The 27941-nt window shown below is 36.1% G+C and overlaps 1 protein-coding gene across 4 annotated transcripts in view; it reads left to right on the forward strand.

Moving 5' to 3' along the window:
* Window positions 1-27871, forward strand: part of LOC129769306 (RNA-binding protein Musashi homolog Rbp6) — a 1713766-nt gene extending 1685895 nt beyond the window's left edge. For all 4 annotated transcript variants that reach the window (XM_055771464.1, XM_055771461.1, XM_055771462.1 and 1 more), the window contains 3 exons: window positions 17147-17212; window positions 17279-17517; window positions 25160-27871. In XM_055771464.1, coding sequence (XP_055627439.1) covers window positions 17147-17212; window positions 17279-17517; window positions 25160-25201 — 347 coding nt within the window. In that variant the 3' untranslated portion in view covers window positions 25202-27871. The remainder of the gene's footprint in view (window positions 1-17146; window positions 17213-17278; window positions 17518-25159) is intronic.
* The last annotated feature ends 70 nt before the right edge of the window (window positions 27872-27941 follow it).

The following is a 27941-nucleotide window of genomic DNA, read 5'->3' on the forward strand; positions in this document are numbered from 1 at the left end:
TACTGTGACCAAACAGTTAGATCTACGTTCTATCGCTTGGGAATCCTTTTCAGGGTGTTCGAATTACACTAGCCTTCGTTCATCTTTGGCCGCATAAAGCTGTGATTCCCAACTTTATCAGATAGTCAGAACTGAACCTTCGTCAATACTAACAAATGCCTTACACAATATGGTTGTATTTTGGTTGTATTTGACGTTGTATTTGACGGGGTTAAAATCAGCATGTTTCCATCGCTAGTATTTTACCCCAGTCAACAGGCAAGGCATTTATGACATCTTTTCTAGAACAATTTTTTTTTTGGAAATGGTTATATCTCCGTTGTTTTTCACGGATATTGACATCACAGGTGGCATTAAACTTATAATTAGTCATATTATTTTGAACCAATAAAAATATAAACAAAATCTCGTACTAGAAAAGAAAGTGGAGCCCAAGACACAACCGATCTATTGGCGTTGAATTCAGGAAGTATTTGATTCAATTACGTCTTTTGTTTGTCCTGAAAAGAGCCAATGGTTTTGGATGGTTTTGTAGATGCCTTGCTTTGCTCTTGCGGGAACAATACACAAGTTGGTCATGTGTCGAAAATTGATTCCTTAAGCTCAGACTGCCGCGTTTGTGTCACGTCGCGTCTGTCAGTCGCACGAGTGAATGTATTTTTACGTTAAAGAAAACGAAACAAATCTGTTTTTCAGTAACTGAATCTGTAATTCCTATTCACGTCATGTGGTTCATTAACTTTACTCATAGGTAAAATAGTTTAGCATTTACTACAACGACACAAACGACGCGACAATCCGTTTTGCATGTGTATATGGAAACACACATCTTCGAGATAAACTGTCGACATGACGCCCAGATTTAGTGAGAATGCACGCCCTGCACTGGGTACGGAATTTGCGCGTTTGAGCATGAACTCAAAATTGCTCTACCTCTAATCTTGAGTGAAAGGCAGTAGAAAATCAAAACCAACCTTACCGTAGGATTCACACAGTGGTCTTTCTGTAATAACTATCGCAACGGTTGTTCTCGCTCATGACACACACTGCGGTCATAAGCGGTTGTATCGCTCATAACTTTTCAATGAATATATTTGCTTTGATCGAATTTCCTCATCGACATTCTTATTCGTTAATAGCTCAACGACGAAAGCATTTCCTGATGTCCGATGATCGATGATTTGGGTTCTTAACTAGAACCCAGAATAGTATCCACTTCATTCTCCCAATCTAAGAACCGAGCAAATATTTCCCTTTGCCTTGGTGCAGGCACTGCATTGAGCATTCTTTGTGCATACTCTGAGCAAGAATTTCATTGTACGTTATTTGATCGTGACTGATTCACACGGCAGCGATGCAACAAATGACTGATTCCTGCAGCAAAGGTGGTATTTATTGCGTACGCTTTCATTATTTGTTTGCTTGGGCCTGACCGCTACGTTAGATGCTCGTTATTGAAATGAGAATACTTTCAATGTCCACCATTTTAAAACTTTTTACGGACTGGAGAATTCTAATGTATAGTGTATCAAATAAATCATAAAGAAATTTCGGTTCGACTGATATGGAAACAATCAAAAGCCGTTAGTGCAAACAAGGATTATAAGTATCAAAACTATTTCAATATATGACACTTTTTCTCAAATGCTACCCTTAGAGGTAGACAGTGTCCTACATCAATAATATAAGTGATGAAAAATGCTACTAATGACATACCCTCCTAAAATTCGAAACAAACACGTTATCCGCTGGGTATCTAGAAGATGAATGGACCAAACGTATGTGGTATGCTATGAAGATCCTTGCATCAGTATTGCTAAATAAACATCAAAACTGTCTGAGATTGCATGAAAAGTTTACTATTTAATTGAGATTAAATAGATTGAATGGAAATTGAAAGATGAGTTCTTGTTTCGATGTTACTTTACGAAGTAAAAATGTATCTTTAACTTTACTGTTAATCGAATAATATACTTGCAAAATATGTAAAATTTTCCATACGTTCCGATAAACGCACCCAGATCGTATTTACAAATTTGTTAGAAAATTTTCGTTTTCTGAATCAATATCCGATAATAGTCATTTTTCAGCTCGTTTCTTCACTGAGCTTAATTTCGCAAAAAAGGAACAGACGAAAAAGGGGTTGGAATCACCAAAAATCCGAACAAAACTTTGCGATTCTGGTGCATATCTCATCTGTACGAGTAACATAGATAGTAAATGTTAAACCACTTAGGTCATTGATAACCAAAATAATTATAGAAAAAAAAGAATTTAACCCCACGCTATTAAATCGTGCAACGCATTTTTTTGGTAGGTTCCATCCGGAGGACAATAAAGCTTTTATTCCGCGCGTCCCACAATCAGTTTCGGTAATAGACAAGATTGATTGGGCTGATCGAAACGGCGATGGGTTGATGAAATTGAAAAAAAAACGATTACCGGAAATAACGCATCGTACTTTCTTATTTCGCACAATTTCGTCAGAGGCGTCCCCTTTCCCAAGAGAAACCGATCTTTTTAGCTACGACCCGTTCCGTTCATTGGCTTCCTCCCTCTCTATCTCTCGTTTTTGGTGACATCCACCGGATGTTCCGTTCGCTTGTCAATCCGTTCATGTTCCACCAGGCTCACTTTGTCACTTTTCCTGTGGCTCACTGCGTTCTGCGTTCAATTTCCTCTGTGCAACGCGCGAGCATCGAATGAGTTTCTATTGTTGAATCATCGCCCGGAACCACCCCCACCGAAATAACTGTCAGCCTGTTGTTGTGTTGTTTGGGGTTTTCCCCCAGTTTTGAGTTCGACCGTCGTCTCCCGGTTCAATGGTCTTATCGGTAAGCCAAAATCTCGCCGCCGCGATAGCACTCCGAGAAAAAAAAAATATGACATTGCAGAGGGAATCGGCACCGGCGAATACGGTGAAACGGTGGCACAAATCTTTCATAATTTATTCGAGTGCCGGGTTGGTTAGCCCGTCCGCTAGTCTAATGCTTTTCCCCCAAACCCTAAGGACGCCTGATTCGAGCCGGGGCCGTCCTGTGTTTGTGCTGTTTGTGTGTTAGTGTGTGCTATCGATGGGCTGGAATCGGCCAACCCGGCCGCGGCAATCCAAGCGGGCGAGACAGAGAACAGAAAAATGCTTTCGGAAATCAAAAGTGTCAAAAGTGATATTTCCCGAGAAACAAACGAAAATAAAAATCAGAGAGTGAGCAAGAAAGGAAGGCACGGGACAAAAAAATGATGGCAGTTTTGGCAGAGACAGCGCAGCAACAAAAAAAAGAATCAGGTTAACTTCCAATAACCGATAGTAGGAGGCAGAATAACATGATTGTGACAACTGGACAGGCGGCAAAGCAAAACAAGAGTGAAAACAAAGAAAAAAAAGATCAGCAGACACGAGCAGCGACGCGCAAAAGAGTCAGGAACTGAAAAATATTACACACAAGGGGGAGTACCGTGTTTGGTTTGTGATGATTCCGAGTTGTTTTTGTTTTATTGCTATCTCTATATCTATACATGTTGTATTTTATATAAAAAATATTTTGTTCCTGCCGTGCTCTGCCTATAGAAGTGTACCGCGTTATCAATCTCTTATTTGTATCTCCGTTTGAAATTACGAATTTTGTTTGTTTTTCGTCTTCAAACTTTTTTTTGATTTTGGAGTTTTATCCCATTTTCTCGGCCATAACTCGCTGTGATCCTAGTTTATAGATAGATATATGTAGCGGGGAATAAAAACAAAAGATGAGTGGAGTTGTTTTTCCCAATGGTTTGTTTGTATCAAGCGGTAATTGGTGGCAAAAAATACACAAGCAGAACACAACCATATACAGATGTCAGCCATCGTCTGAAAACTGTTTTTCCTCTGTCAATTTTGCTTTCTGGAGATGTCGAAAGTTATTTCTCCAATGTCTTTTTTTTTTCGTTGTTTTCATTATCTCGTTCGATTTGGGTGACGTGTGACGTTTGCTTTTTGTTTGGATTGATAAATTTCTGCTAACTTTGACAGGGGAAAATTCAGAAAAATAAAACGAAAAACAATCAACACTAGTCCTAATGAAAAAGTCGAATGATTCGATCGATATATAGAGAGAGCAAGAGTCTCGTTCCGATGTTTATGGATAGTGGAATGAAGGCGACCCCGCTCTTAGGAATAGAAATAAAAATATAGCGCATAAAAGCCATATCAATCTACAGCTAGAATAGATCGAACTCATATATTCCACGAGAAACTTATGAAAGCAAATCAATTGTTTGTGAGTGTGTGTTTGACGTTGAAATTTTGCGATCCATATTTAGAGAAATTCATATTTAATCGTGTGTGATTTTCGAGTGAATTTTTTTCCGATTTCGAAACTAGCCCGATATAGACCAATAGTCTAGAACGTTAATCTTCAGAAAAAAACAAACTATTCCCCTCGAATCCGATCCCCATCAACATCCCACCCAAACATATATAATCGCCCAAATATGTTACACTAGCTGATATATACTTGAATAGATTTTGTTTCTCCCTTTTTTCAGCAAACTAGTTTTAGACTATCCCTAGATTTTTTTGGTTCCAGTTTTGGTGAAACAATTTCCATCCTATCATATGTATACACATCAATACAGAAAAAGAACCTCATGTATCAACCATAGATTGAACCAAACTGTTTTCTTTAGTGACGTTTTTGGAAGTAAGATTTACCCAGTAAAAAGCAACAGTATGTCCCCAATTGGTAAGCAACGTACTCAGCGGAAATTCGATAACTCCTTTCAAAAACCGTAGCGAAATGAGTTTTCAAAACTGTGTGCAGTAAAAAAAATAAAGAGTAATGCCGGCCAGCGAAAAATCCTAGCCCATTGAGGAAGAGTTTTAATTTAGAACAGCTCTACATTAGGTAAACTTTCCTTTTAGTTACTGTATTCTATCATAGGCTCTAGCGGTTACTCTGTACCCAAAAACAACAGCTATCACTATTGCTACTACTACTTCTACTACACCAGTAGGGATTTTGTGGTTTTCGTTTTCATTTTTTTTGTCTCTAGGGAAAATGGCAAAAGCTTTGTCATTATCATTTAGCTTAGTAAACAACGACAAATTCGCCGTTTTTCGCCAACTCTACAATTCCAAATATCACAATCAAATGCGATAATATCACAGAAAGTTTTCCAACACATCATGCTCACCATTTCGCAGGAAGAGAAAGTTTGACAAAAGAACTATTCACACTCCTCTCCCCCGTGTTGATACTTCAAACTTGGGGCACATCAAATAACTAAAAAAAAAAAAGCAAGAGGTGAGCGCTAAATATCGCATTCACCGAGATCGCGTGACTCCCCCTCCACCGCCACCGTGTGACGTGTTTGTTTGTTCACACTCAGACACCAGTTTGTCTGCACATTCCACCGCACATTCGGCTCTGGAATTGTTTATTTTTTGTGTCCTCACCGTCGGGGGAAAAAGCACGGGGAGGGGTAATACCGAAATGAATTAAACACCAGGCGACCACCTCGGGCCAAACACATTCCCCGCACACCCCCACACCCGGCGGGAGTGCCAGCCAATCAGTGTCACATAGCAGCAAAAAAGTGATTATTTCGTGCTTCCGAAAGCAACTTTTACCTTCGGCTCCGTGTCTAAATTTGTATCACCCCACGATTTGACTGAGAGGTAGGTGGGGGTGTGAGGCAAAAAATGGGTTCCAAATCAACACGCTCGTCATGATACGAAATAGTTGCTTTCCTTTGTTTTCTCTGATTTGAACGGGGTTACCTTTCTGTGACTCTGTTTTTTTTTTTCGAGAAACGCTGTTCATAACATTGGACATTTTTGCAGCAAACAAGAGAGAAGCATTTGAGTTCGAATCACCCCAACATTATGTGAAAAAGTCACACAAATCTGTAGATTGTAGATTACTTTTTTTTATATTTCTGTTAAATGATAAACACTTGCTCAACAATTACGCATGATGACATAAAGATGGCGCAACTATCTACGACCGAACTGAACATCAGTCGAATATATTTGCAAAGTGAGTCAAAATTTTATCTTAATCTGGCGTTTACTCTCGCCACAGTGTGTCAATTTGATTTTAAAACAGGTGTTGAAAATGAACCTTTAAGCAATTTATTCATAGCAAGTTCTTACAAAGTTACTTTCATTGAGAAATCAACCATCAATGATAAACCTACCGCATTTCAAGTTGCACCTTACTCACGCTGGCTCAATATATTGATGCTCTCTTTTCACGCTCAATAAACAAAATATGTCTTTACATTCGCACATGTTCTTATCGTTTCATGTTTGTTCGTTCCATTCTTCACACCGAAACGCTAACCCTAACTAACTGCCTCGTTTTTATTGGTTCGATTCACGGTTTCCCCAATAAAGCCATCAAAATCAATGTGCCTGGGGGAATCTGCTTTGGAAATATAATGCAAGTAGGGGGTATTTTTGTTCCCACCGGGCTGTGTTTCCCTAACACGAACTTCAAATCAATGTGTCTGGGAGAATCCGCTCTGCAAATGTATGCAAGCTGCGACTAATTTTGTATGTTTATGTTTGGAATTTGTTTCTCTAAAACGCACTTCTAAGCTGAGAAGCCTGGGAAAATCGTCATTATAGATACTAGAGGTGAATGAACTTTCGCGGTTCGAGAACTACCTAAACATGAGAGATGCAATCATTTCAATCAAAATGCAAAATACAGTGATCGTTTGACAATTCATCCGTTCACATATTTTGGTAGTCCTAGGGATCATAACAAACGTAAAAGGACGTTCATAAAATTTACTTGTAATGAAGAACCTAATCTAGTACAATGCATGAATTGATCTTACATGGCAACCGTTCGAATTTTTGACTTGGGACTACGTCTAACCGTAATATATGGGGGGTAAAATGAAAACCTGAACACGGTACATGCAGGAAAAAATGAGAGATTTCGATTGGTTATCACTCGAACATTTCTTACTAGATCGGAAAAATGCTTGCATCAATTGATAGTGAATATTTCTACGCATCTATGGCGATTGATAAAATGTTATTTTTCATTAGATTAATAATTGAATAACTGTAAAATGTTAAGCGTTATCTAAACGCCCTAACTGTCTCGTTTTGATTGGCCCGATTTACGGTTTCCCCAACACAGACTTCAAAATGGAAAATCGTCATTTGCCTTGGGGAAATCGGCATTGCGAACACATGAAAGTCGGGGGCATTTTTGTTCCTACTGAAATGTGTTTCCCTAATACAGGCTTATAATCTATGGAGCGTGTCGAGATTGGCATTGCGAGTACATGAAAGTCGGGGGCATTTTTGTGCTGACTGAAATGCGTTTCCCCGACATAGAACGGAGGTGTCTGAGGAAATCGGCATTGAAAAAACATGCAAGTCTAGGGAATTTTTGATCCGACTGAAATGTGTTTGCACAACACAGACTTTAAAACCAAGGTGTCTGAGGAAGTCGGCTTTGCAAATAAATGCAAACTGTGAGTACTTTTGTACTCGCTTGCCTTGTACAGACTAGAATATGTTTCCCCAAAACGGTCTTCTAAACATAGGAACCTGGGAAAATCGTGCGGACACTAGAGGCGAATGAACTTTCAAGTTTAAAGCCTCTATAGTATAAAAAGTAGAAGTTAAAGTGGTTGATTCTTGCAAGCCGGGGCTAACACGGATTACAAAAGCGGGTACGAACACAACGCTTTGGCTCGGTACATACAATATGATTACTAAGCTAAGGTAGTCCCATGTTAACCTTGCGGTTATATCACATATATAACTCACCCATTTTTCAGCTTCAATATACTTTCTACATCGATTTAATCGTGATGGCTTTGGACGTTTAAGTTGGAGTCGTACCAATGTTTCTAAATATTGTCAAAAATATCCTCCTTAGTTTACCTTGATTTTGAGGAAAAGACAAAAGTCACTGGAAGCCAAATCAGATGAACACGGTGGATACACACCCCATTTCAAGCCAAAAATTGTCGCTCGATCAGTGACTTGTGATTCGGCACATTGTCGTGTAGAAGAGTCCAACTTTTTAGATTGTAAAATTCGGGATATTCGGCGAATTATACCCATGTGATAATATGCGATATAGATTTGAACAGTTATAATTGGAACATTTGTTTCAGCTCGGAAATAATACGCAAACATTGGCGAGATATGCGTAAAAAGTCCGAAAATCCTCACGAAGATATTCCTACAAACATTTTCTCCGTTCTGGCATGTTCCTTGTCCTGGTTACAAAAATCTCCATGTTTGTAACATCGAGACCATTCGCGATGTGATATTTTACTAAGAGTGATCTTACCATAAACATCAACTATCAGCGCATCTTTCGGCCGTGGATTTCTTCGAATCAAACATGGGAAGCAAAATTCCTTTTTTCTTTTTTTTTGACTCGAATGTCCTCAATTTATCGCACAATATACAGCAGACATCGATAGAAACAATGTCATCAATGGTAATGCTGGTAAATTTCCTACAAATACAGCAATTCCACAAAAAAAAACTCATTTTGTTTAAAAAAATGTAAAAATAGTTTTTTCTGGTTCTTCAATGCAATGGTCTGCAACGAAAATATATTTCAATATTTTTCGAATAAAAAAATGATTTCGCATAACATTTAACCAAAATCAGCGATGTACTCCAGCGGTTTCGATGTTATGTTTCGTGATCGTGATCTAACCTATAAAGAACCAGTCTAATGACGAAATAAAAAAGGGTAGGGGAGAAGGGGATGAAACTGACATGTTAAGGAAAACTTCAATTGTATCTTTGGTTTTATAAAAATGTTTTTTTTTCCATGTTGTTTACTGAAATTAAAACAAGCCGAATAGTAGAACATTTTTATCGGTGCGGGTATAATGGACATAAAGTGGGAGAAAAATGGACAGGTTCATAATATACGAAGCGTAGAGGTTCATCGCCTGCGAGAGGAATAATTTCACTCTCTCTCAGTGCGTCCAGTAACTGAAATAGAACAAAAAGAGAAAGCAATATAAAAAAGAGTTCAATAGTCTTCCCTTCACTTTCCACCATGCATTGGATGTGATTATGCATGTGACTGTCCATTTTCTAAGTCCACATCGAAACGTTTTTGATTCGACCTTTTTGAATAAAAATTACTACTGGCATCACCTTATCAAAAACCGCGGGTTTCTTCTACCACACCTTATGGTAAATGCAGAGACCTACGTCCAAGTTTGCCTGAAAAAATAGAAGTTAACTTGAAGATCCCCTTTACACTCAAACTTTCTCTAAACATTGTTGATCTCAAACATTGGTGAAGTTCAAGCCTTTCAAAATTCTCGTAAATTCTCGATTGCATAAACTTTTTTTTTCAACACCAGTCTTGTATATCTTAACTAAACGTGCTCCCGTGGCCGAGTGGTTAGCGTCCCACGTCCCACTGTGTATTCTAGAATTTGCCACTCCAGAATACCAGAACCAGAATTATTGTGGTTCAAGGCATGTTATTCGGCATAGAAATCTCAACTAAGTAGTACCAATAAAAATGACGCAAGTAATGCTACGTTGAGAAGGCGAAAGTTCCACTGGAACCTTAGTGTCATCCAAGATACCCTAACTCACAAAATGTGAACTACTTCTTAGCATTTGTTATAATCATTTGACATCCTGAATTCGCCGAATACGAACCGAATGCCACATTCCAGAATTCTGGGCTTTTGTAGCAATAATTTATAAATCACCGATCGTGTGTAAATTGTTGGCTCTAATTCGCTTCTTTGTCTCTAATTATCCCCCCTTTGCCAAAATTAAAGCTAGAAAAAATTTAAATTTTTGATGACATTGTGTTCATTCAGATAGCTCTGATCGAAACGTTGGGCTATTTCTCAAAATGAGTACACATTTGATACGCTATCAAATCGATGTGAAAAGTGAATCGGAACGGTTAGAAACTACTTTGAATAATTTGAATCCAAAAAAAAAAAAATATGTGCTTAAGAGTTAATTTTTTGTACAAATATGAGACATTCATTGACACTATGTTTGTTCTCTACCACACTTTGTCGATTAGATTAAGTTGATTTGTTAAAGATTCTCGCCTTTACAAAAGAATGTTGTATAGTATAAATAATTAAATTTTCATCCGGATGCTGACCATTAATCATTCCCATTGAGAAAAATGATTCTAGACCCTTCACTCGTATTTGGAACTGATCATTTAGTATATTTCATTTGAAAAAATTGTTTAATAAAACTACAACAGTTATATTTTGGAATTATTCTTTGGGAAGGTTTGTCTTACTCGCAATCTGGGCTGTTGGTATACCAGCTTTACTATGTTTTTATTCTTCTTGTTATTCTTGTTATTTTCTTCAGGAAATACGATTCCCGTTAAATACATTGACCGAACAATCAACATCAATCCATAGGAAATTCACTCGCTCATTTCACCGAATTTGCCAACTCATATTCGTTAAACTAATGTATTTATTCCGGAATCAACATCAGATTACGTTGAGCTGTCGGAACTGATCTTCTAAAATATTAATTATTGTCATAAGATCGTGAGATTTTCACGGGATGCACACTGTGTGAGCCTAACAAAAATGGGTGGGTTATAACTGTGGTATAACCGGAAGGCTGACCTAGGACTACCGTTGACTTAGTAATCATTCATTTATATCGATTAAATAATTGATTGAACGATTGTTGTGTTCGTACACACTTTTGTAGTCCGTGTTAGGAAAACACATTCCGGAGTACAAAATCCATTTGCAGTGCCGATTTCCCCGGACTTATTGAAGACCCGGATTTGAAGTCCGTGTTAGGGAAACGCGTTTAGATAATGCTTGACATTTCACAATTATTAAATTGTTTATTTAAAAAAAAAATTAAATGTTATTCAATGTGATAGATGCGTAGAAATATTTTCTATCAATTGATGCAAACATCTTTGCGATCCATTAAAGAATGCTCGAGTTATCAGCATTCGAAATCTTTCATTTTTCTCAGTTCAGTGTTTAGTTTTTCATTTTACCCCCTATATATTCCGGTTAGACGTAATCCTACGTCAAAATAATATATAAACAAATAATCACACAGATCTGCAACTCAGAAACTATTTGATCATTTCCATTCAATTTGTATGTATTTTTTTCCAAAAACGTTTATTAATCAGACTCAATCACTTATTATCTAACGTTTACGATTTCACCTTAAAATATAACTTATTTTCTATATAATTAAGACTAACAATTTAATAATACTAAATCAAACACTAGATTGATTGGATAGAAATGCATGTATCTTGGTATGAGATGGTGGTGAGTTTATTTTCATCGTAAAGTGTATTGAACGTTGGCTATTTGGCACAAAATGCGAAATTTTCCTCAATCGCAGTGCATTTTTATCCGTTAAAAAATACTTAAAGTTAAAAGTATTGTTAAATGATTTACATCACTGCATTCAAGATACTAAATACCGAAAAATGTCATGCCAATGAATAGAAGTTTCGAAGTGAGAAAGAGTGACATTAGCGAACTAATCGCTAGTCAGGACATTGTCAATATCCATGATGATTCCTCAAAAAGAAGAATGTATTGCATTCAAAGACTTCATGAGAAATGTTCGGGCAATAAAAAAGACCCTGACTGCAAAAAGACCACTGAAGGAATACTGGAAACATTTCAAGAAAGTGCATTCCCAGGGAAGTTGACAGAGTACCTCCCAACTGCTACTCACGAGCGTAAATGTATCAAAAGGAGCCTCACAAGGGAGAAGAATCATTATGAGTTTGTAAAGTGAGCTATTACTAATTAAAAAGTATTTTAGTAAAACGTTGTAATACGTGAATATGATCCATATGACACTGAAGTTGGAATCACTCAATAATCTTTGTGCCACTTGTTAATGACAAATCGTGTGCTAATACTTTAACAAATTTTGTTACATAATTTTTTTTTTTCAAGAAATATCTTGAAAATAGATTTTATTCTATAGAAGAGTTGAATACAAACTTTTAATATTCATTTAGTGAGAAGTGATATTAGACCCGCGTTTTTTTTTTTATTTTTGTTTTTTTATTAGGGTATTGAGAGGGTGGTCCGAAAAATCAACTTTTTCTCCTTTTTTCAAAAAAACAAAACTTGAACTACTGGAACGATTCAGATGACCAACATATCAAATTAATACCAATGAGCTAATCTATATTACAGTTAAAAAAAAGGATTTTGTTTCCGTAATTATTGATTGTATTTGTTTTTTTATATTTTACATGGTTTCGGGACCAAGGACGCTATTTTTTATGTTTTTCTTGAGAATTGAGATTTTTCACATGACATATCCTAAATGTGTATTTGTGTTTAGTTTTTGGCTTATAACTTTTAGAGTTTTACCGATGGTTCAAAAAATCTGTTTTCTCCCTTTTTTTCGAAAAATTGCTGGACCACTGGACCGATTCAGATGATCGGCTGGGCATTTGCTTCAAAATGAAGCCAATGAGCTAGTCTATGCTATGCCTACGAAAAAAATTGAGAGTTTAGCTATGAAACAGAATGTATAAGACTATGGATTTTATTTTCAGTTTACGAATTCGTCATCGGAAATTATGATATTATTTTGTTTCTATTCCACTATTTACTTTTTTTTCGCTTACAAAATCTCTGGCACTTTTTCCAATTGTACGAAGCCAATTTCAGGTAAAACATGATATCTTATTTCCTCGTTCTTAATCTTCATTAACTATTCAATTCAACCACGCCAAAATGTCGTTTTGAAGAGAATCTATTTGCATCTCCTTCCACAAGGCTGTAACGCTTTTAGTTTTTCAAAATCAGTTTCATATTTAATGACATTTACTTTTCTCACTCTTTGTATCAATTTTTAGTACAATTTTTTTTTTTCATGAAATTTCTAGAGATATTAAGCCGAAAGTTGTATAATATTAAACAATTTTGTTCGATTATTATTAATTAATTTATTAATCATTAATTGCTAGAAAATATTGCATCTTTTGCAGAAAATTTTAGAAAACTAGTTTTCCTTATATTATTGATGATGTGTGATTTACTTTTCATTACGGTGTGACTCTTTTGTATCCTGGAAAAAAAGTTAACTTTCTCAAAAAATTTAACGTAACCGATTCTTATTCATATCAGAAAAAAAATCGTGACATCAGAAATAAGGAAAAAGAGATGGCGTTTTTATCTTAATATCAATTGTTTAACAAGTTCAAGAGAGCTTGTTGATGGAAAATGACACTCATTTTTATCAATCTTTCTATCATTATTTGTACTACGAGAATTTTTTAAAAATTTTCAACGTGTTACGGATACAACAACTCATCAAATGAAATAATCTAGGATGGTTTTTTTTCTGTATAACAGTGACTATCAACGGTTTTGGCTCGTTCGTTACTTTTACTTCCATTTTTGGAAGAATGTCGGGTGTGAGAATTGAACTCATGATCATGAGCGTGAGAAGCATAGATGTTACCACTATGACAGATCGCTTCCACATCTAGGATGATTGTTCTCGTATGAATTTAACCATGAATTATGTTATCTTCTGTCTTTTTTTATGAATTTGTGATATGTCATTCGTAGTTTATTTCCACAAAAATGTGACACTTTATTCATTCTCGCCAAAATTTGTTTTTTATAAATAAAATTTATCAAAAAAAATTAATTTTATTTTCGAAACAAATTTTAATTATTGTCGAAAATAATTCGCGATGTTTGAAAAGGGAAAGGGAGGTATGGCGTTTTACCTGAAAACGTCTTTGTGTTATGGAAACAATTTCGAGAAATTTTGTTGACCGAAAATTACATTCATTTTTATAATTTTTTCAATCATCGTTCATTATTACGTTTACTTTTCTTGAATGTTCGTAAAGTATTTTATCGCAAACACCATACAATATTGTACAATATAGCTCGATTTGATTCAATAATTTGTTTTTTTTGCTACAAATTTTGCTCGGAATAATTTCATCTTCTTCAGTAAATCAAATTGACAAAAGTATTTATTCATTTGTTAATGATCTTGTTTTGAAAAAAAATTAAGCATGACCTTCACAGCTAGATGTTCGCAATATTAACATTGAATGTTTTTAAGCAACAAATGCAGGATGATTATCTCCTATTCCTTTCCTCCTGTTCAATACCATTGTTCCAAAGAGATGTTACATATTGAAAATTTCGACGCAAAAAGCCTTCAGAGAAGATACACATAAATGCCTAAATTTTACATGATTATAATTATTTTTTTAGGAATAAATCGTTCAACATTTTTCTTTTATCTGTATTTTCAATTATATCAATTTTAATTTTATAATGATCGATTCATAGTTTAATCTTCCGAGGTGGTCCCAGAGAATATTGTTGCTTCTGTTATATTCGAAATATGTTTTATTATTTTAAATTTTCAATATATATTTTTTTTAATTTTGTTTCTTTTCTAACAAATTTTCTCAGAATAAATAGATTTAAATAGAAAATAATAACATTGAAAAGATATGTGAAAAATTCATATTCATATTTTTTTTAGTTATCGTTCTATTTTGAGAAATATAATGAAAATTTTGACACATTAAAATTAGAAAAAATGCTAAACTCAACGATTAGTCATTCCAGTGCCCTATAATAGTCCTTCGATATCCTCGTTGAACTCATTTTTTTTTTCAGATGTTTCTCTTGCCGTTTTTCACTTGACTGAACATGAGTTATGTGTATTTCTCTGCCTAAAGAATGTGTTGTAATTTTTTTTATTTTTGCTGAATGATATCATCATAATTTATATTGCAACGTTTTTCTAAAAGGCTCAAAAGTTTCCATGATTTACTGAGAAAAAAAAACATAAGCTGTGTTCTGCTCACAGAGGCTTTTACCTATTTACCTATTACCAACTACGGTTCATAGATAGTCCGCTTTGCTGAGTCAAGTTACTGAGTTACTCTTTTTCATTTTTCAAGAACCAAAAATTAATTTTGAAGTCATTTGGTTCATCAAACATACATCTAGAACTTTGGATACTCTCGAAGAAAGTTACATTACAAGTGCCATTATTATGATGTTTTTGTGTTATTATTGTTCCTTCAAAATAGGCTTGAATCAATCAAACCATATTACAAGGGGAGACAAATCTAGTTCCAAATTTGGAAACAGATAGATATAACACATACAGGTATATCAAGATATTGATTTCCAGATTGAGTAATTTTGAGGATCTTTTTCTTAACGAATTTTTGATCTAATACTACGGATAAATCAACACTGGTTTACTGTTGTTACACTATTTAATAACATATGGGGTGCTGAAGTGAAGAAGTTTTGTTTCGTGAATATGGAATGTATTTTAATTAGATTTCTTGGTATACGAACACCTAAACAGATTTTGGACGGATTACCATATAAGTTTCAGTTCATATCACGTGTCTCTAATTCACTGTAATTGGCTCCAAAATATGTAATAACCGAAGCATCTATATTCTGACATAATCAAATAAACATAAATGGAATTCGGAGTGCGCAAATTATCAAAACTACAAAAAGAGTTATTTATTATTTAGACGAACCACTAATAAATAACTCCAAGCCATTTCTACTGTAATACAAAACATCCAGAGAAAGTATCAAAAGAATTTGAAAACTAATTTTAAGCTTTCAAGTTATGATTTTTTTTATTACATCATGTTATAACCTTTATTAAATTAAATTTGATACAAATTAGAAAAACTTTGAATGGATATTTTTTTTGAAACTCTCAGCTAATAGTACCCGTAAACCATTAACTGAGAGTTTAAAAAAAAGATCCATTCAAAGTTTTCAAATTTGTATCAAATTAGAAGATAACATTTTATCAAGAAATACTAAAACTTCTGCAAATTAGACGAAAGAAAATTGACATTTTAATAGCTGTCTGCAGTAAGTGCAATCATATTTGCCGTCTGATTTATTCAAGCTGTTGAAGTTCCAAGTGATCTACTGTGATCCAGTGAAAGTCAGGCAGAACAGAGACTTCAACAGTATCACCTGTTTCGAGGATGGCAAACCGCTAAATGCTTCCTGCTTCATTCTATACCCCCCAAAACATCCCGAGGAAACATGCATTCGGTATCACCAAAAGTTGTGACTCCTCGCTCCCAAAACGGTTGAAAGAACCACTGAGCCCCCGAGGGAGGGGGGGGGGGACAAAGTGGACCACTCTCGTTTCGGCGTTATATCGCATTACATTAAGTGTATTAAAATAATTTCCTTTGTGTCCGCATCCGCCGCCAGCCAAAGGATGTAACCCGAGGGCGCAGGGCAGAGCAGGACCCTCGACGGCAAAAAGTTACTCTTTTGATTCTTCCGAAGATATCGGAGACGAGTGGTGTTCGAGTTGTATTGGGGTAAAAGTTTACCGGCGCCAGGGATCTGTTTTTATTTGCAATTGCTGTGTCCGCCGCTTGCCACTTGGCTGGTGTGTGGATGTGTGGAGGAAACAAGGAACGAACAGTGGTGCGTGTTACTTTCTTCGAGGGACTTTTGCCCTCTGCCCGGCCTCCGCGGGACACTAGCGGAGTGCGTAATCTTCGCAAGACTTTTAATGCTTCCGGTCGTTTCGGTTGGCCATATGGGGACCGAGGGTTAATAGGAATTGATGGGTAGCTTCCCGGGGCGAGGGGCATGATGTGAGTCTGGAATAGTTTGTAAATAAGTGGCGATGTTTTTGTACCCTCTTGTGTTTTTGTAGGAATGAGTTCTTATTCTGCAATAACAGGTAATTCGCTAGCGAAAATAGTGATCAATTAGATATGTTGTTAGTTAGTCCTATCGAACGATTTAGTAGTGGCGGAGAAAGTTGAGAAAATGCGCAAACTTCCTTAATCAAATGGAGAAGGACGATCAACAACTAGATTTAAGAGTTAGAAATTAAATCAAGCTTGAGATTAGGGTAAAACTTTGCTCCAGCGGAACGGAAACTAAAGAAAACATGTTCGACATACCAACAAAACTGCAATATATAAGATGATAAGATGGATTGTCGCCCAAAACAACACAATTTCTCCTCGATTTTTTTCCTAGAAGTTTTTATTCCTCTGATACTTGTTAGTAGAGTGCAGCATAGTTCGTCAAATTCACTAACGACAACGTGTTTTTTTTTCTCTTTTTCTTTCTTCTTCCGGTCTCCTCCTTACAGTGGACATAACAAATGGACAGCTGACACCCAACAATAATACCCCGCTGCTAACACAAGCCCTGTCAGGTAAGCTACCAGCGCGGAAGAAATAGAAACCTCAATGAGTAACAACAGGTTTGTCGTACATTCCAGTGATGAACAACTACCAGGCGGCAGCAGCTGCAGCAGCGCAAGGATACGGCACCCCAGCGTCCCCGCACACAACGACCGGAGCGCGGACCGGCTTCACCAATACCAACTCGCCTGGACCGACGATCGACATGTACAGCTCGAGTGGGGCGGACAGCGTGGGATACGTCCAGGCGACGAGCCCGCAGCCATCCGGATTCCCCGCGATTGCCGTCAGCCGTGCGCCGCTGAATTACAGCCCGGTAAGTTGCGATATTGACAGATTGGGGTATCAAAGACATTTGTTCACATAGAATGAGGTGATTGTGTAGCATCAAATCGGACTTTGATTGTGCCTATTTGATAAAAAACATACAAAAATCATCGAATAAAATGCTTTTAAAATTAAGCGAATAAGAATCAAACTTCGGACACTATTTATAAAAAAAAAATCAAATTTCGAACTAATTGAATTCAAATTTCGGACACTTTATTTTGTAATTTTTTGAACGAAAATTACATTACACTTGATTATATTTTATAGTCAACTGCGAAACACTTATCAAACAATCACAGTAAACTCTTAACGATGATGAAAACTGATGAAACACGGGAGAAATTTAAATATTTATGAACGGGTAAATTATACGTGCTCACGCTAAGCAAACGTCAAACACAAACGATAATGAGTAGTGTTGTCAGATTTTTGCCGATTATATTATAATCCAAATTTAGTTCTCATCTGAAATGATAGTGAAACCAAGGGATCACTCTAAAGAAGCAATTGTGATATTAATTTTATAGTTATATCACCAGTGCATTAAGCATTTTAAGATATTAGAACAAAGTGTCCGAAATATGATGTTGCCCGTTGATCCAGAAAGGTATACGGTTGACTGACATTTTCTATTTCCAAAACTCAAATTACCTTTTCAAGGCACCCATTTTCATTTTGAAAACAAATGAATATTCTGTTTGTGATCCTTAGACTAGGATTGGGCGATCTTTCGAAAAAGATCGATCTTAACGGATCGATTTCCAAAACGGTGAAGGGATCGATTCACTGATTAAATTGGTAGTAAGGAATCGATCTTTGAAAAATCGAATGCCTTTTTTCCAATTTATTTACATGTTCTTATATATGTGTTGTTTTTTCTTCAAACATAGATAAACATTTCACTTTTCTATTCAAATATCAAAGGCATTTTATTTTGATTTATTTGAGCATAAGGGTAACACAAAAAACTTGAAAGTTTTCAAAGAAAATGTATTTTCCACGGCATTCATCTCGTACCGTGAGGGAATTATTTCTTCTTCTTCTTCTTCAATGGCACTAACGTTCCTAGAGGAACTTCGCCGTCTCAACGTAGTATTACTTGCGTCATTTTTATTAGTACTTAGTTGAGATTTCTATGCCAAATAACACGCCTTGAATGCATTCTGAGTGGCAAGCTCTAGAATACGCGTGATCACAGTGCAAGTCGGAGGAAATTTCTTTGACGAAAAATTCCCCCGACCAGAACGGGAATCGAACCCGAGCACCCGGCATGTTAGTTATGACGCTAACCACTCGGCCACGGGAGCACAAAAGAGAATCATATCATATCAGATCAAAATGACGTTTTCCACCACTCGAAATTTTGGACCTTTCTTCTAGATCCTGTTATTATTTATAAATCCCATAAAATCCAACCGTGCCATACGTTTTGTATGTGGTAGTCTTGTATTTGAAAAGCTTGGTAGTAATCTCAGTTCTAGGAAAAACGTTTCTACTGCACCTGGGGTAACATTACATGTTTCGAAACGAGTAACTCGTTTCGGGACAATTTAAACCCGAATCGAATCTATTTTAGTATTATGTATCTTTTTCGAGTTATTTTTCTCAGTGTACTAGATTTCGAGTAAAATTTGTCTCGAAGAGAAATGTCAAATTTATGGGTTTGTAAACAAAGCAAACTTCATGGTTATTGCAAATATCAATGCCGAAAAACGAATTTAATTTGATATTATAGTAGAATTGTGATTAAAAAGAAAAGATCGCCAAATGTTTTTTGACGCTCGCGATAGTGAAGAAGAGAGCACGCTTATTCGACAGAGGCGAGAGTTGGAAAAAAAGAAATTGCAATTTTCTTTGATGTAAGGTTTAGCATTAAAATCAACGTTTCACTAGCATTTTCCCATACGACGATCAACCATTTCTGGTCGAGACATTTGTTCTCGTTTCGAGTTGAAAATTGCTTGAACACAATGTTACGTAATGTCAAACTTTGCTCGAAACTCTACTACTGCCTTATTCATTTCACTCGGTTCGAGCTCGCTTCGAAATTCATAATGGTAAAAATGGTCGAAACGAACAAAAATCACTCGTTTCGAAATGCGAAATGCCACATCTGATGTCACCATCCAATTTCATTACAATTTTCACTGTCAGCCTAATGAGTGTGCTTGTGTAAATATAACTTGTGTACTTGTTTTGTAATGCTCAAACTTACACAACTGCTTCTCCTAAATTTGCGACCGCTAATTTGACAACCTTGAAAGGGATCCAATGTTTATGAATTTTTTATCAGGTTATTTTTGATGAGATTAAAATCAATGTTCACAGAAAAACCAATTTACAAAAATTTTCCTACGATCAAAAAGATCGGAAAGATCGAAAAGAAAAGATCGATTTTCAGTATTCACTGATTTTTTTTTGCAGCATTCCGACACTCTTGGCCTATGAGAACCCAACCAAAATGTTAACCTGTTCTAGGCTTTACATTTTCAAAGAGGGAGAGCACTTATTTGCATGCTCGTGCTTCTTAGCTGACCTAGGAATCTTCGGACATGGATCGATTGACTGACTCTTGGATGCTTCTCCTTGCTTCTTCTTCAGCATTAGCGCTCCCAGTTGTGTCTTCGGGACAGTTCCAGTTCCAGAGAGAACGACTGGAACAACTCATGGAATCTGCCTTAGCCCGCACTGATACCTAAGTTCCACCACTAATAGTCAATGATGGTGACTCGTCAGTCGATCTGGACGGTTGTGGTGGGTTGACAGCCTTGTTGTTGAAATATTCGACATACGTTTCCGATGTCTAGATGCCAACCCCTACCGCCTGAAAATTCTTGTTGGCACAATCCTGGATGACTATCATGTCGACTTCTTTCACCGAAGTGGAGAGAGCCCTCGATTTGATGCAGCCTTGTCGACGCGAGGGTTGATGTGGGTGGACATCTTCAGTTTCAAAGCTGCAAGATGCCCACCCGATCCTCCGCTGGCGTCACATGCAAATTCTATTCACGACGCGGACAATTTGATAAATCGCACTTTAAATGGCACATTCTGCGAAGTACTCACGCAGTTTTCGTGCTTGGGCAAAACATAGTGCATAAATTGCGACGACTTCGAGTCACGACTTCAATGTCACTATTTTCAGTTCCCATTTGCCACAATGTATAACGGTTTCTTTGCATATTTTTCTCCAAATGCATAGGGATAACCTTTGTTCACCGTGTTCAAGAAAGTCTTCAGAACACACTTTACCTTTAAATTCCGTCTTGCTGTCAGAGTGATCAAATCCAAGTTCTTGATAGGGCTGCCCACAAACCATTGTCCCGGAAAAACTCGAGTGTCCCGGGAGGCTTTAGAGAGCCAGTTGCTTTTTGTACTGAACCAGGCAGGGTTGCCAATAGTATTTTTCAGACAACTGGGAGATTTAATTTAAAAAAACTGGAAGAAAACTGAGTCTTATAAAACTGTAAATTTTTCCAATGCTTGATAAATAGAATTTCCTAGAAAGCTTTGTGCAGTTTTTATATGTAGCTACTGTAGTACCATCAAGTAATCATATCATATCAGATCAAAATGACGTTTTCCACCACTCGAAATTTTGGACCTTTCTTCTAGATCCTGTAGTAAATACGGTTCTATTCGGACAAAACTTGAAAAAATTCGTGTTTGTCGCTTCATGGCCATAGAATCGCTGATAGAAGATCGTCGCAAAACTGCGACAATCGTACCACAATATTATTCCAATACTAAAATGATTATCTTTTACTTTTTATTATTTTATTATCTTCAACAAAACTGATCAAGGGATAACAATGATGAGGGAGGGATCTGGGTTACCATATGTACAGATTTTCCAGACTTTTTGAAACCTAGAATCTTTAGTTACCGATTATCGATTTTTGGGGTATTTATACAGAGTTTACAGATTAGTTTTTTTCAAATGACGTTCCAATATTAGTTACGACTTGATAACAGTCATATTTTTTTTTCTATCTCACATATTTTAGTCAATACATTTCGTCATTCATATGTAGAGTGATTTCCTGCTTTCACATGTTCGATCTAAGGCGAGAAAATGCAAATGTCCAACGGCCAACGGTTCGGCCTCTCTCTTACTAAAGCACTTACTAAAAACATATAGGATACATAAAAAAAAAAACTAAATATTGTTTGCGTCACAAAAATTGTCCAAATCTGAGTGCTTTTTGCTTATGCATTTCATGAGGGATTCATGATATTTTTACAACAATCGAACGCACCCAACATTCTATTCCAATTAATTCATAAAATTTCCCATAGTTAACCCTTTTCACGTACAACATCGAGTCTCACTCGATGTAGAATGATTGGCCCAAAACGAACAACATCGAGTCTCGCTCGTGGTGCGCTTGCATATTACAAGGCGCTAAAACGCTCAGCAGAGTAGTGAAATTACTCGATGCGTGACCCATCGAAGCGTTTGCATTTGGTCCGCTGTTTTAAGAATTAAATCGTACGCGAAGGGGTTTATAGCGAATAGTAAATAGCGTTGAAAATAGAGCCAGTCTGAAACACCTAAATTCACTCAGATTAATTCGGAAACCAGAATAATGTTTCTCTCTCGAGCAATTATATGTTCAGAATAATACACAAATCCAAGAAAGCAGGATTGAATTTTAGAGACTTTGAACATCATCATCTACATCGGTGTTCAAGTTGCAGTAACAGAAGCTACTGAACTGAACGAAAAATAAACATTTATTCTATTTGTGAAATCGTCACATCGTTTGAACGACGAAAGCTCGAATAAAAAGTTATAATAAACTAGCTAACCCGGCAAACTTCGTCCCGCCCATTTACTTGATTAATTCTCGAGTAATGCAGAAATTTGTGTTTTATTTGTATGGCAGCCACCCCTAAGAGAGGGGGGAGGGGTATCTAACCACCATAGAAACATTCATTGCACCCTAAAGTTTCCATATGCCTAATTTGGTTTAATTTGCTTGATTAATTCTCGGGTAATGCAAAAATTTGTGTTTCATTTGTACGGCAGCCCCCTCTAAGAGAGGGGGAAGGAGTATCTTAACACCATCGAAACATTTATTGCATCCTAAAACCTCCACATGCCAAATTTGGTTTCATTTGCTTGATTAATTCTCGAGTAATGCAGAAATTTGTGTTTCATTTGTATGGCAGCCCCCCCTTTGAGTGGGGGAAGGACTGTCTAACCATCATAGAAACATTTATTGCACCCTAAAACTTTCACATGCCAACTTTGGTTTCGTTTGCTTGGTTAATTTCCGAGTAATGCAGAAATTTGTGTTTCATTTGTATGGCAGCCCCCTCTAAGAGAGGGGGAAGGAGTATCTTAACACCATCGAAACATTTATTGCATCCTAAAACCTCCACATGCCAAATTTGGTTTCATTTGCTTGATTAATTCTCGAGTAATGCAGAAATTTGTGTTTCATTTGTATGGCAGCCCCCCCCTTTGAGTGGGGGAAGGACTGTCTAACCATCATAGAAACATTTATTGCACCCTAAAACTTTCACATGCCAACTTTGGTTTCGTTTGCTTGGTTAATTTCCGAGTAATGCAGAAATTTGTGTTTCATTTGTATGGCAGCCCCCCCTTAGAGAGGGGGGAGGGGTCTCAAAATATCACGAAAACCTTCCCCGGCCCCAAAAACCCCAACATACCAATTTTCATGTCGATCGGTTCAGTATATATTTTTTTATATATATAGATAGATAGATAGATAGATTATATATATAGATAGATAGATAGATAGATAGATAGAAGATAGATAGATAGATTTGAATAAAAACAAACCCAATCAATCTATCAACATGAAAGATCCCAAGCATATGACCATATACTATGATATATACTAATACTAAGTGATACTAAAATTGTTCTTAGAACTTTTAATACAAATCTCAGTATAATTTCTGAGAAAAAAATCAAGATAAAAATATTTTTTAAAGACAAAAAAAAATTTTATCGTGGCAACCCTGGGAGGGATAATATTTATACATTGTGAATTTATTTCACATAAAATGGGTTAAAATGAAGCACATATAAAAAAAACTGAATGAAACTTGATGATATTTAAAAAAAACTGGAAGGTTTTAGGATTTCACTGTTTGACTGGATCGGGAAAAAAAATGGAATCCAGTTTAAACTAGAACTTTGGCATCGCTGGATCCAGCTGTTACTTACTTATTTACGGCTAATAACATGAAAAATTGGGGCCTCTTACTACCCAAGCCGACAATATCATCAGGGCATTAAGCATTTCAAGTTATATTTACAAAGTGTCCGAAATATGATTCGGAACGGTAGTATCCTGTGTTGATTTTTACGTTACGTCCTTCGTTACAAGCACATAATCTACTCTATATTGTTGCATATTGTTGAATCAATCGACGTTATCGACGCAGCAAATGGTTGTCAGCATTTTGCCCAATCATCAAACGTTAATCATGCGTATAAATTTAGTGAGCAGAAGATATGAAGGCATATCTTCCATTGCTGTATTGAAAAACCGAGCCAAAGCGTTGTTGATCGATTGAGTGATTATTTGATTTATTTCAGTCGGCTTTAACCTTTCAGGTCATTCGCCGTCTGTCGAAAACTGTTGATATTAAAAATGTATACAATACTATTACATGACGTGGTGAAAAATAAACGAAACATTGAACAACTTTGAACGTCAGTTGTTAACGCAACCTCCCCAGATGTGCTTTTCGGTGTGAACAAAAACGCCCCCGACTTGCATGTTTTTACAATGCCGATTTCCCTAGATATAGTGATTTAAATCCGTGTTAGGGAATGACATTTCGGTGGGAACAAAAGCAGGGCTCTGCATAGTCATAGTCAACTGAGGATAGTCAGCAGCTTATCTGACTAACTATATCCGTAGTCAGTTAGTAATGACTTTTGGCTTCTTCACGCAGTTTCTCCGCCAAAATGACTAGTCAAGTCACTTTTTGTTGTGGGTGACTACCGAAGCGAAGCTACGGAGAGTAGAGTCGGCCTTCATTTTTCACCTTCGAAGATTTCGGGTCCTGAACAAAAGTACCTCCAACTTGCAGGTATTGACAATGCCGATTTCCCAGACTTCTTGGTTTTGAAGTTTGTGTTGGGTAAACCGTAAATCGGACCAATGAAAACGTGGCAGTTACAGCGTTTAGATTTCACAAAATATAATATTTCATTAATTGTGATAGATGCGTATAGATATTTCCTATCAATTGATGCAAAAATCTTTCCAATCTGTTAAGAAATGCTCGAGTTATAAGCATTCGAAATCTTTCATTTTATCCTGCATGTTCTGGGTTTAGGTTTTCATTTTACCCCCCATATATACCGGTTAGATGTAGTCCCTCGTCAGAAAATTGTCACATTCTCCGTGCCGGACCAAACTGCCAAAAGGAGACACACAATACTAACAATAACATATTTTCGGTAGAAATGACCCTGTTAATACATAATTCGAATGAAAAGTTTTTAAATTTATTCTAGAAATATTGGTTTTGATTATCTTCCAAATATCGTTAAGTCTTGAATGAATTAAATTGTTAAAATTGATAACTGAACCAAACAACTTAACAAAATATCGATATTTTTCTCGTCTTCTTTCCAGGGGCAACTCATACCAGCGGCGTTCACCAATGGCTACCATTGAAATAAACTAAGCAATATATGATCACCCTCTTCGCTGTTTTTTTGGAACGGGGTATGATTTCCATTTGACCTAGCAACCCAACACAGCTGCAACAACATGCAACAGACACACACAAAATCCTGCTGCTAATTTCAACCATCAATTCACCCCCGGAATTCAGCCAGCCGTCGACGAGAACGGAACCGAACAGATTCGAGGGCAGTTGTTCTAGCAACAGATGTGATTTTAGCAAAAACCCAAACCGCGAAACAGCAAACCCCAACAACAACAAAACACCCATCGTCTGACATCGACACCAATCTCAACGCCTACTGTGGAGCACAGCATGTGTCAAAACAATTGTCGAATTGTGTATTGTGAAGTGTGTATGTCATTTTTACTAATCGCGAGCTGCTAGAGGGTCATCCAGTTTTGACAGCTGTCAGTGGGACAGTGATCTGCGCAACGCAATGCAAAAAGATCGTGTTTTTTACCAAGGCAGTAACATATTATTGTTTGTTTGAACGTAGGTGGGCACTTGCTTGGCTCATCGTTCAATTGGCTACGCGATTCAAGGGGACTGGCTGAATTTTATCACCAGCACAGACAAAAGAAAAGACATTAAAATCACGAACAAACATCAAATTAGGAAACAAAACCAGTATAGTAGCAGCAACAGACAGAACTTACCAACAGGAAACACATACACAAAAGAGATACTGATGCTTGAAAATATGAAAACAGATATGCTAACACACATCCATATTGTAAGCGAACAACAACAACAAAAACAGCAACAGAACACAAAGAAGTGCATAATTGTTTAAGCTAATGAGAATTTTACGAAAAATGGGCAAAATTGTTTCTAAAGAAGGTATTTGTTATTCTCTTTACATTTACTTAATTTTTATTCTTAATAAAACAATTACCTAAACTGTAAGCGACGCGGATTAAACCCGAATTCTTTAGTCTTAAGCAAACAGCAAAACACTCACTAAAAATGTTGAAGAAAAAAAAGAGGGTGGATCAGAATTCCACCCAAAAAATACACAGACATACACACAGACACAATAATTAAGCGAAATTTATTATGTTTTCGTTTTTTGCTGCAAGCAAGCACCTATTGATATATGATAATTTTTACTTTAAAATAATTATTGAGATAATATGTAAAGCTAAAATTTAAGACGAAAAAAAGATGAAGAAGAAAGATAGTGGTCTTAGGTATATATATAAAAAAAATATATATTTATTAATATGGACAGACAGGAACAGAATGGAAGCTAACTTTTTAGCGCGAAAAGCGATCGTTTTAGTACCCATTCCTGAGTTTGTTTTTTCAATTGCAAAACTAAATTTAATAATTCGAATTGTTACAACTACCAAACAGAACAACGCCAATGAATGGTAGCTCGTTCTAACGCAATGCTTAACACTCTATATACACAAAATTTAAATTTCTCAATTATTGCTTGATTCGATTTCCGAACATTCTCTGAATGACAACTGGAAATAGATACCAAAAACGATGAAAATAAAACAAAAACAAAACAAGCAACCATTAATGAACATCGGCAAATGGAAAATGGAGTGTACGGAACAAAAGAAAAAAGAACAGAGGAAATTAGGAAAAGGAGAAGAAAAAAAAATGCAATAATATTTGTTACTAAGCGTAAGACAGTAAGTGAACAAAACAGTCACAACACGGAAAAAAGCTATTCATTGAGATCATCCGACGAAAAAAAAAAGAATTAAACAAGAAAATAACAACAAGCAAAAACAACAAGTGACCGAATCGCGAGGAGAAGTTATGAACTTTGGATATTTTTTTTACACTTACAGGTGAAAAACTATCCGAGCGAGGGGGAGATAATTAAATGAAGAATGTAAATTATTATAAATACATGAAATATATGAATTAAAGGAAGCGTAATTCAAAGAAGAAGAAGAAGAAAACAAGAAACTTAGTTAAATATAAATTATATTGAAATTTAAATTAAATAAATAAAATAATACAAATATTTAAAACAAATACTATGATAATAAAATTATTATAAATTAATTTTTATCATACAAAAACAAATTCATGAGTAACAGTGAGGCAACTGAGGATAAAAGCACAGAAAAAAAAATGAAAACAATTTAAATGTGCGGTCACATGCAAATTTATGTGGAAAGATTATATCAATTAAAAAAACGAATGTGAACCTTAAGAAGTTATATTAAAGAGGTACCATACCTATTAAAACACACACACACACAGAACGCGAGACCATCTAGAGTCTTGATCAAAACAAAGCGAAGATTGATTTGGAACTTGAATTTTAGACAGCATCATTAAGCAGCCCATTTTCGTAACTGAAGCAAGTACCACTTGAGGGAATGTCGAGGAAAATATAATTCTCTTACACAAACACTCACGAGTTATACAAAGAGTAATGCTGACAACACACAACGGGAGAACATAAGAAAATATTTCAACATAAGAAGAAGAGAAAAACACAGGAAGCAAACCAGTTTATTATTGTGAATTATTATTACTTATTAAAATGAAAATACGATTAATACTGGAAGAACAAAACCAAAACTGCAAACAAAGACATGCAAACTTTTGCTGCGGAACGCAACAAAAACTGAAATTTGGAAAAAAAAGAGGAGAATAATAATTAATTAACACACATCAAGGAAAAACGTAGTTTTCTTTATTTATTAACCCGAATTTTGTTTAGCTTTCCGATTCCTTCAGTTCGACAGTTCACTT

The sequence above is a fragment of the Toxorhynchites rutilus genome, chromosome 2, assembly GCF_029784135.1.
Source record: "Toxorhynchites rutilus septentrionalis strain SRP chromosome 2, ASM2978413v1, whole genome shotgun sequence".
Taxonomy (NCBI): domain Eukaryota; kingdom Metazoa; phylum Arthropoda; class Insecta; order Diptera; family Culicidae; genus Toxorhynchites; species Toxorhynchites rutilus.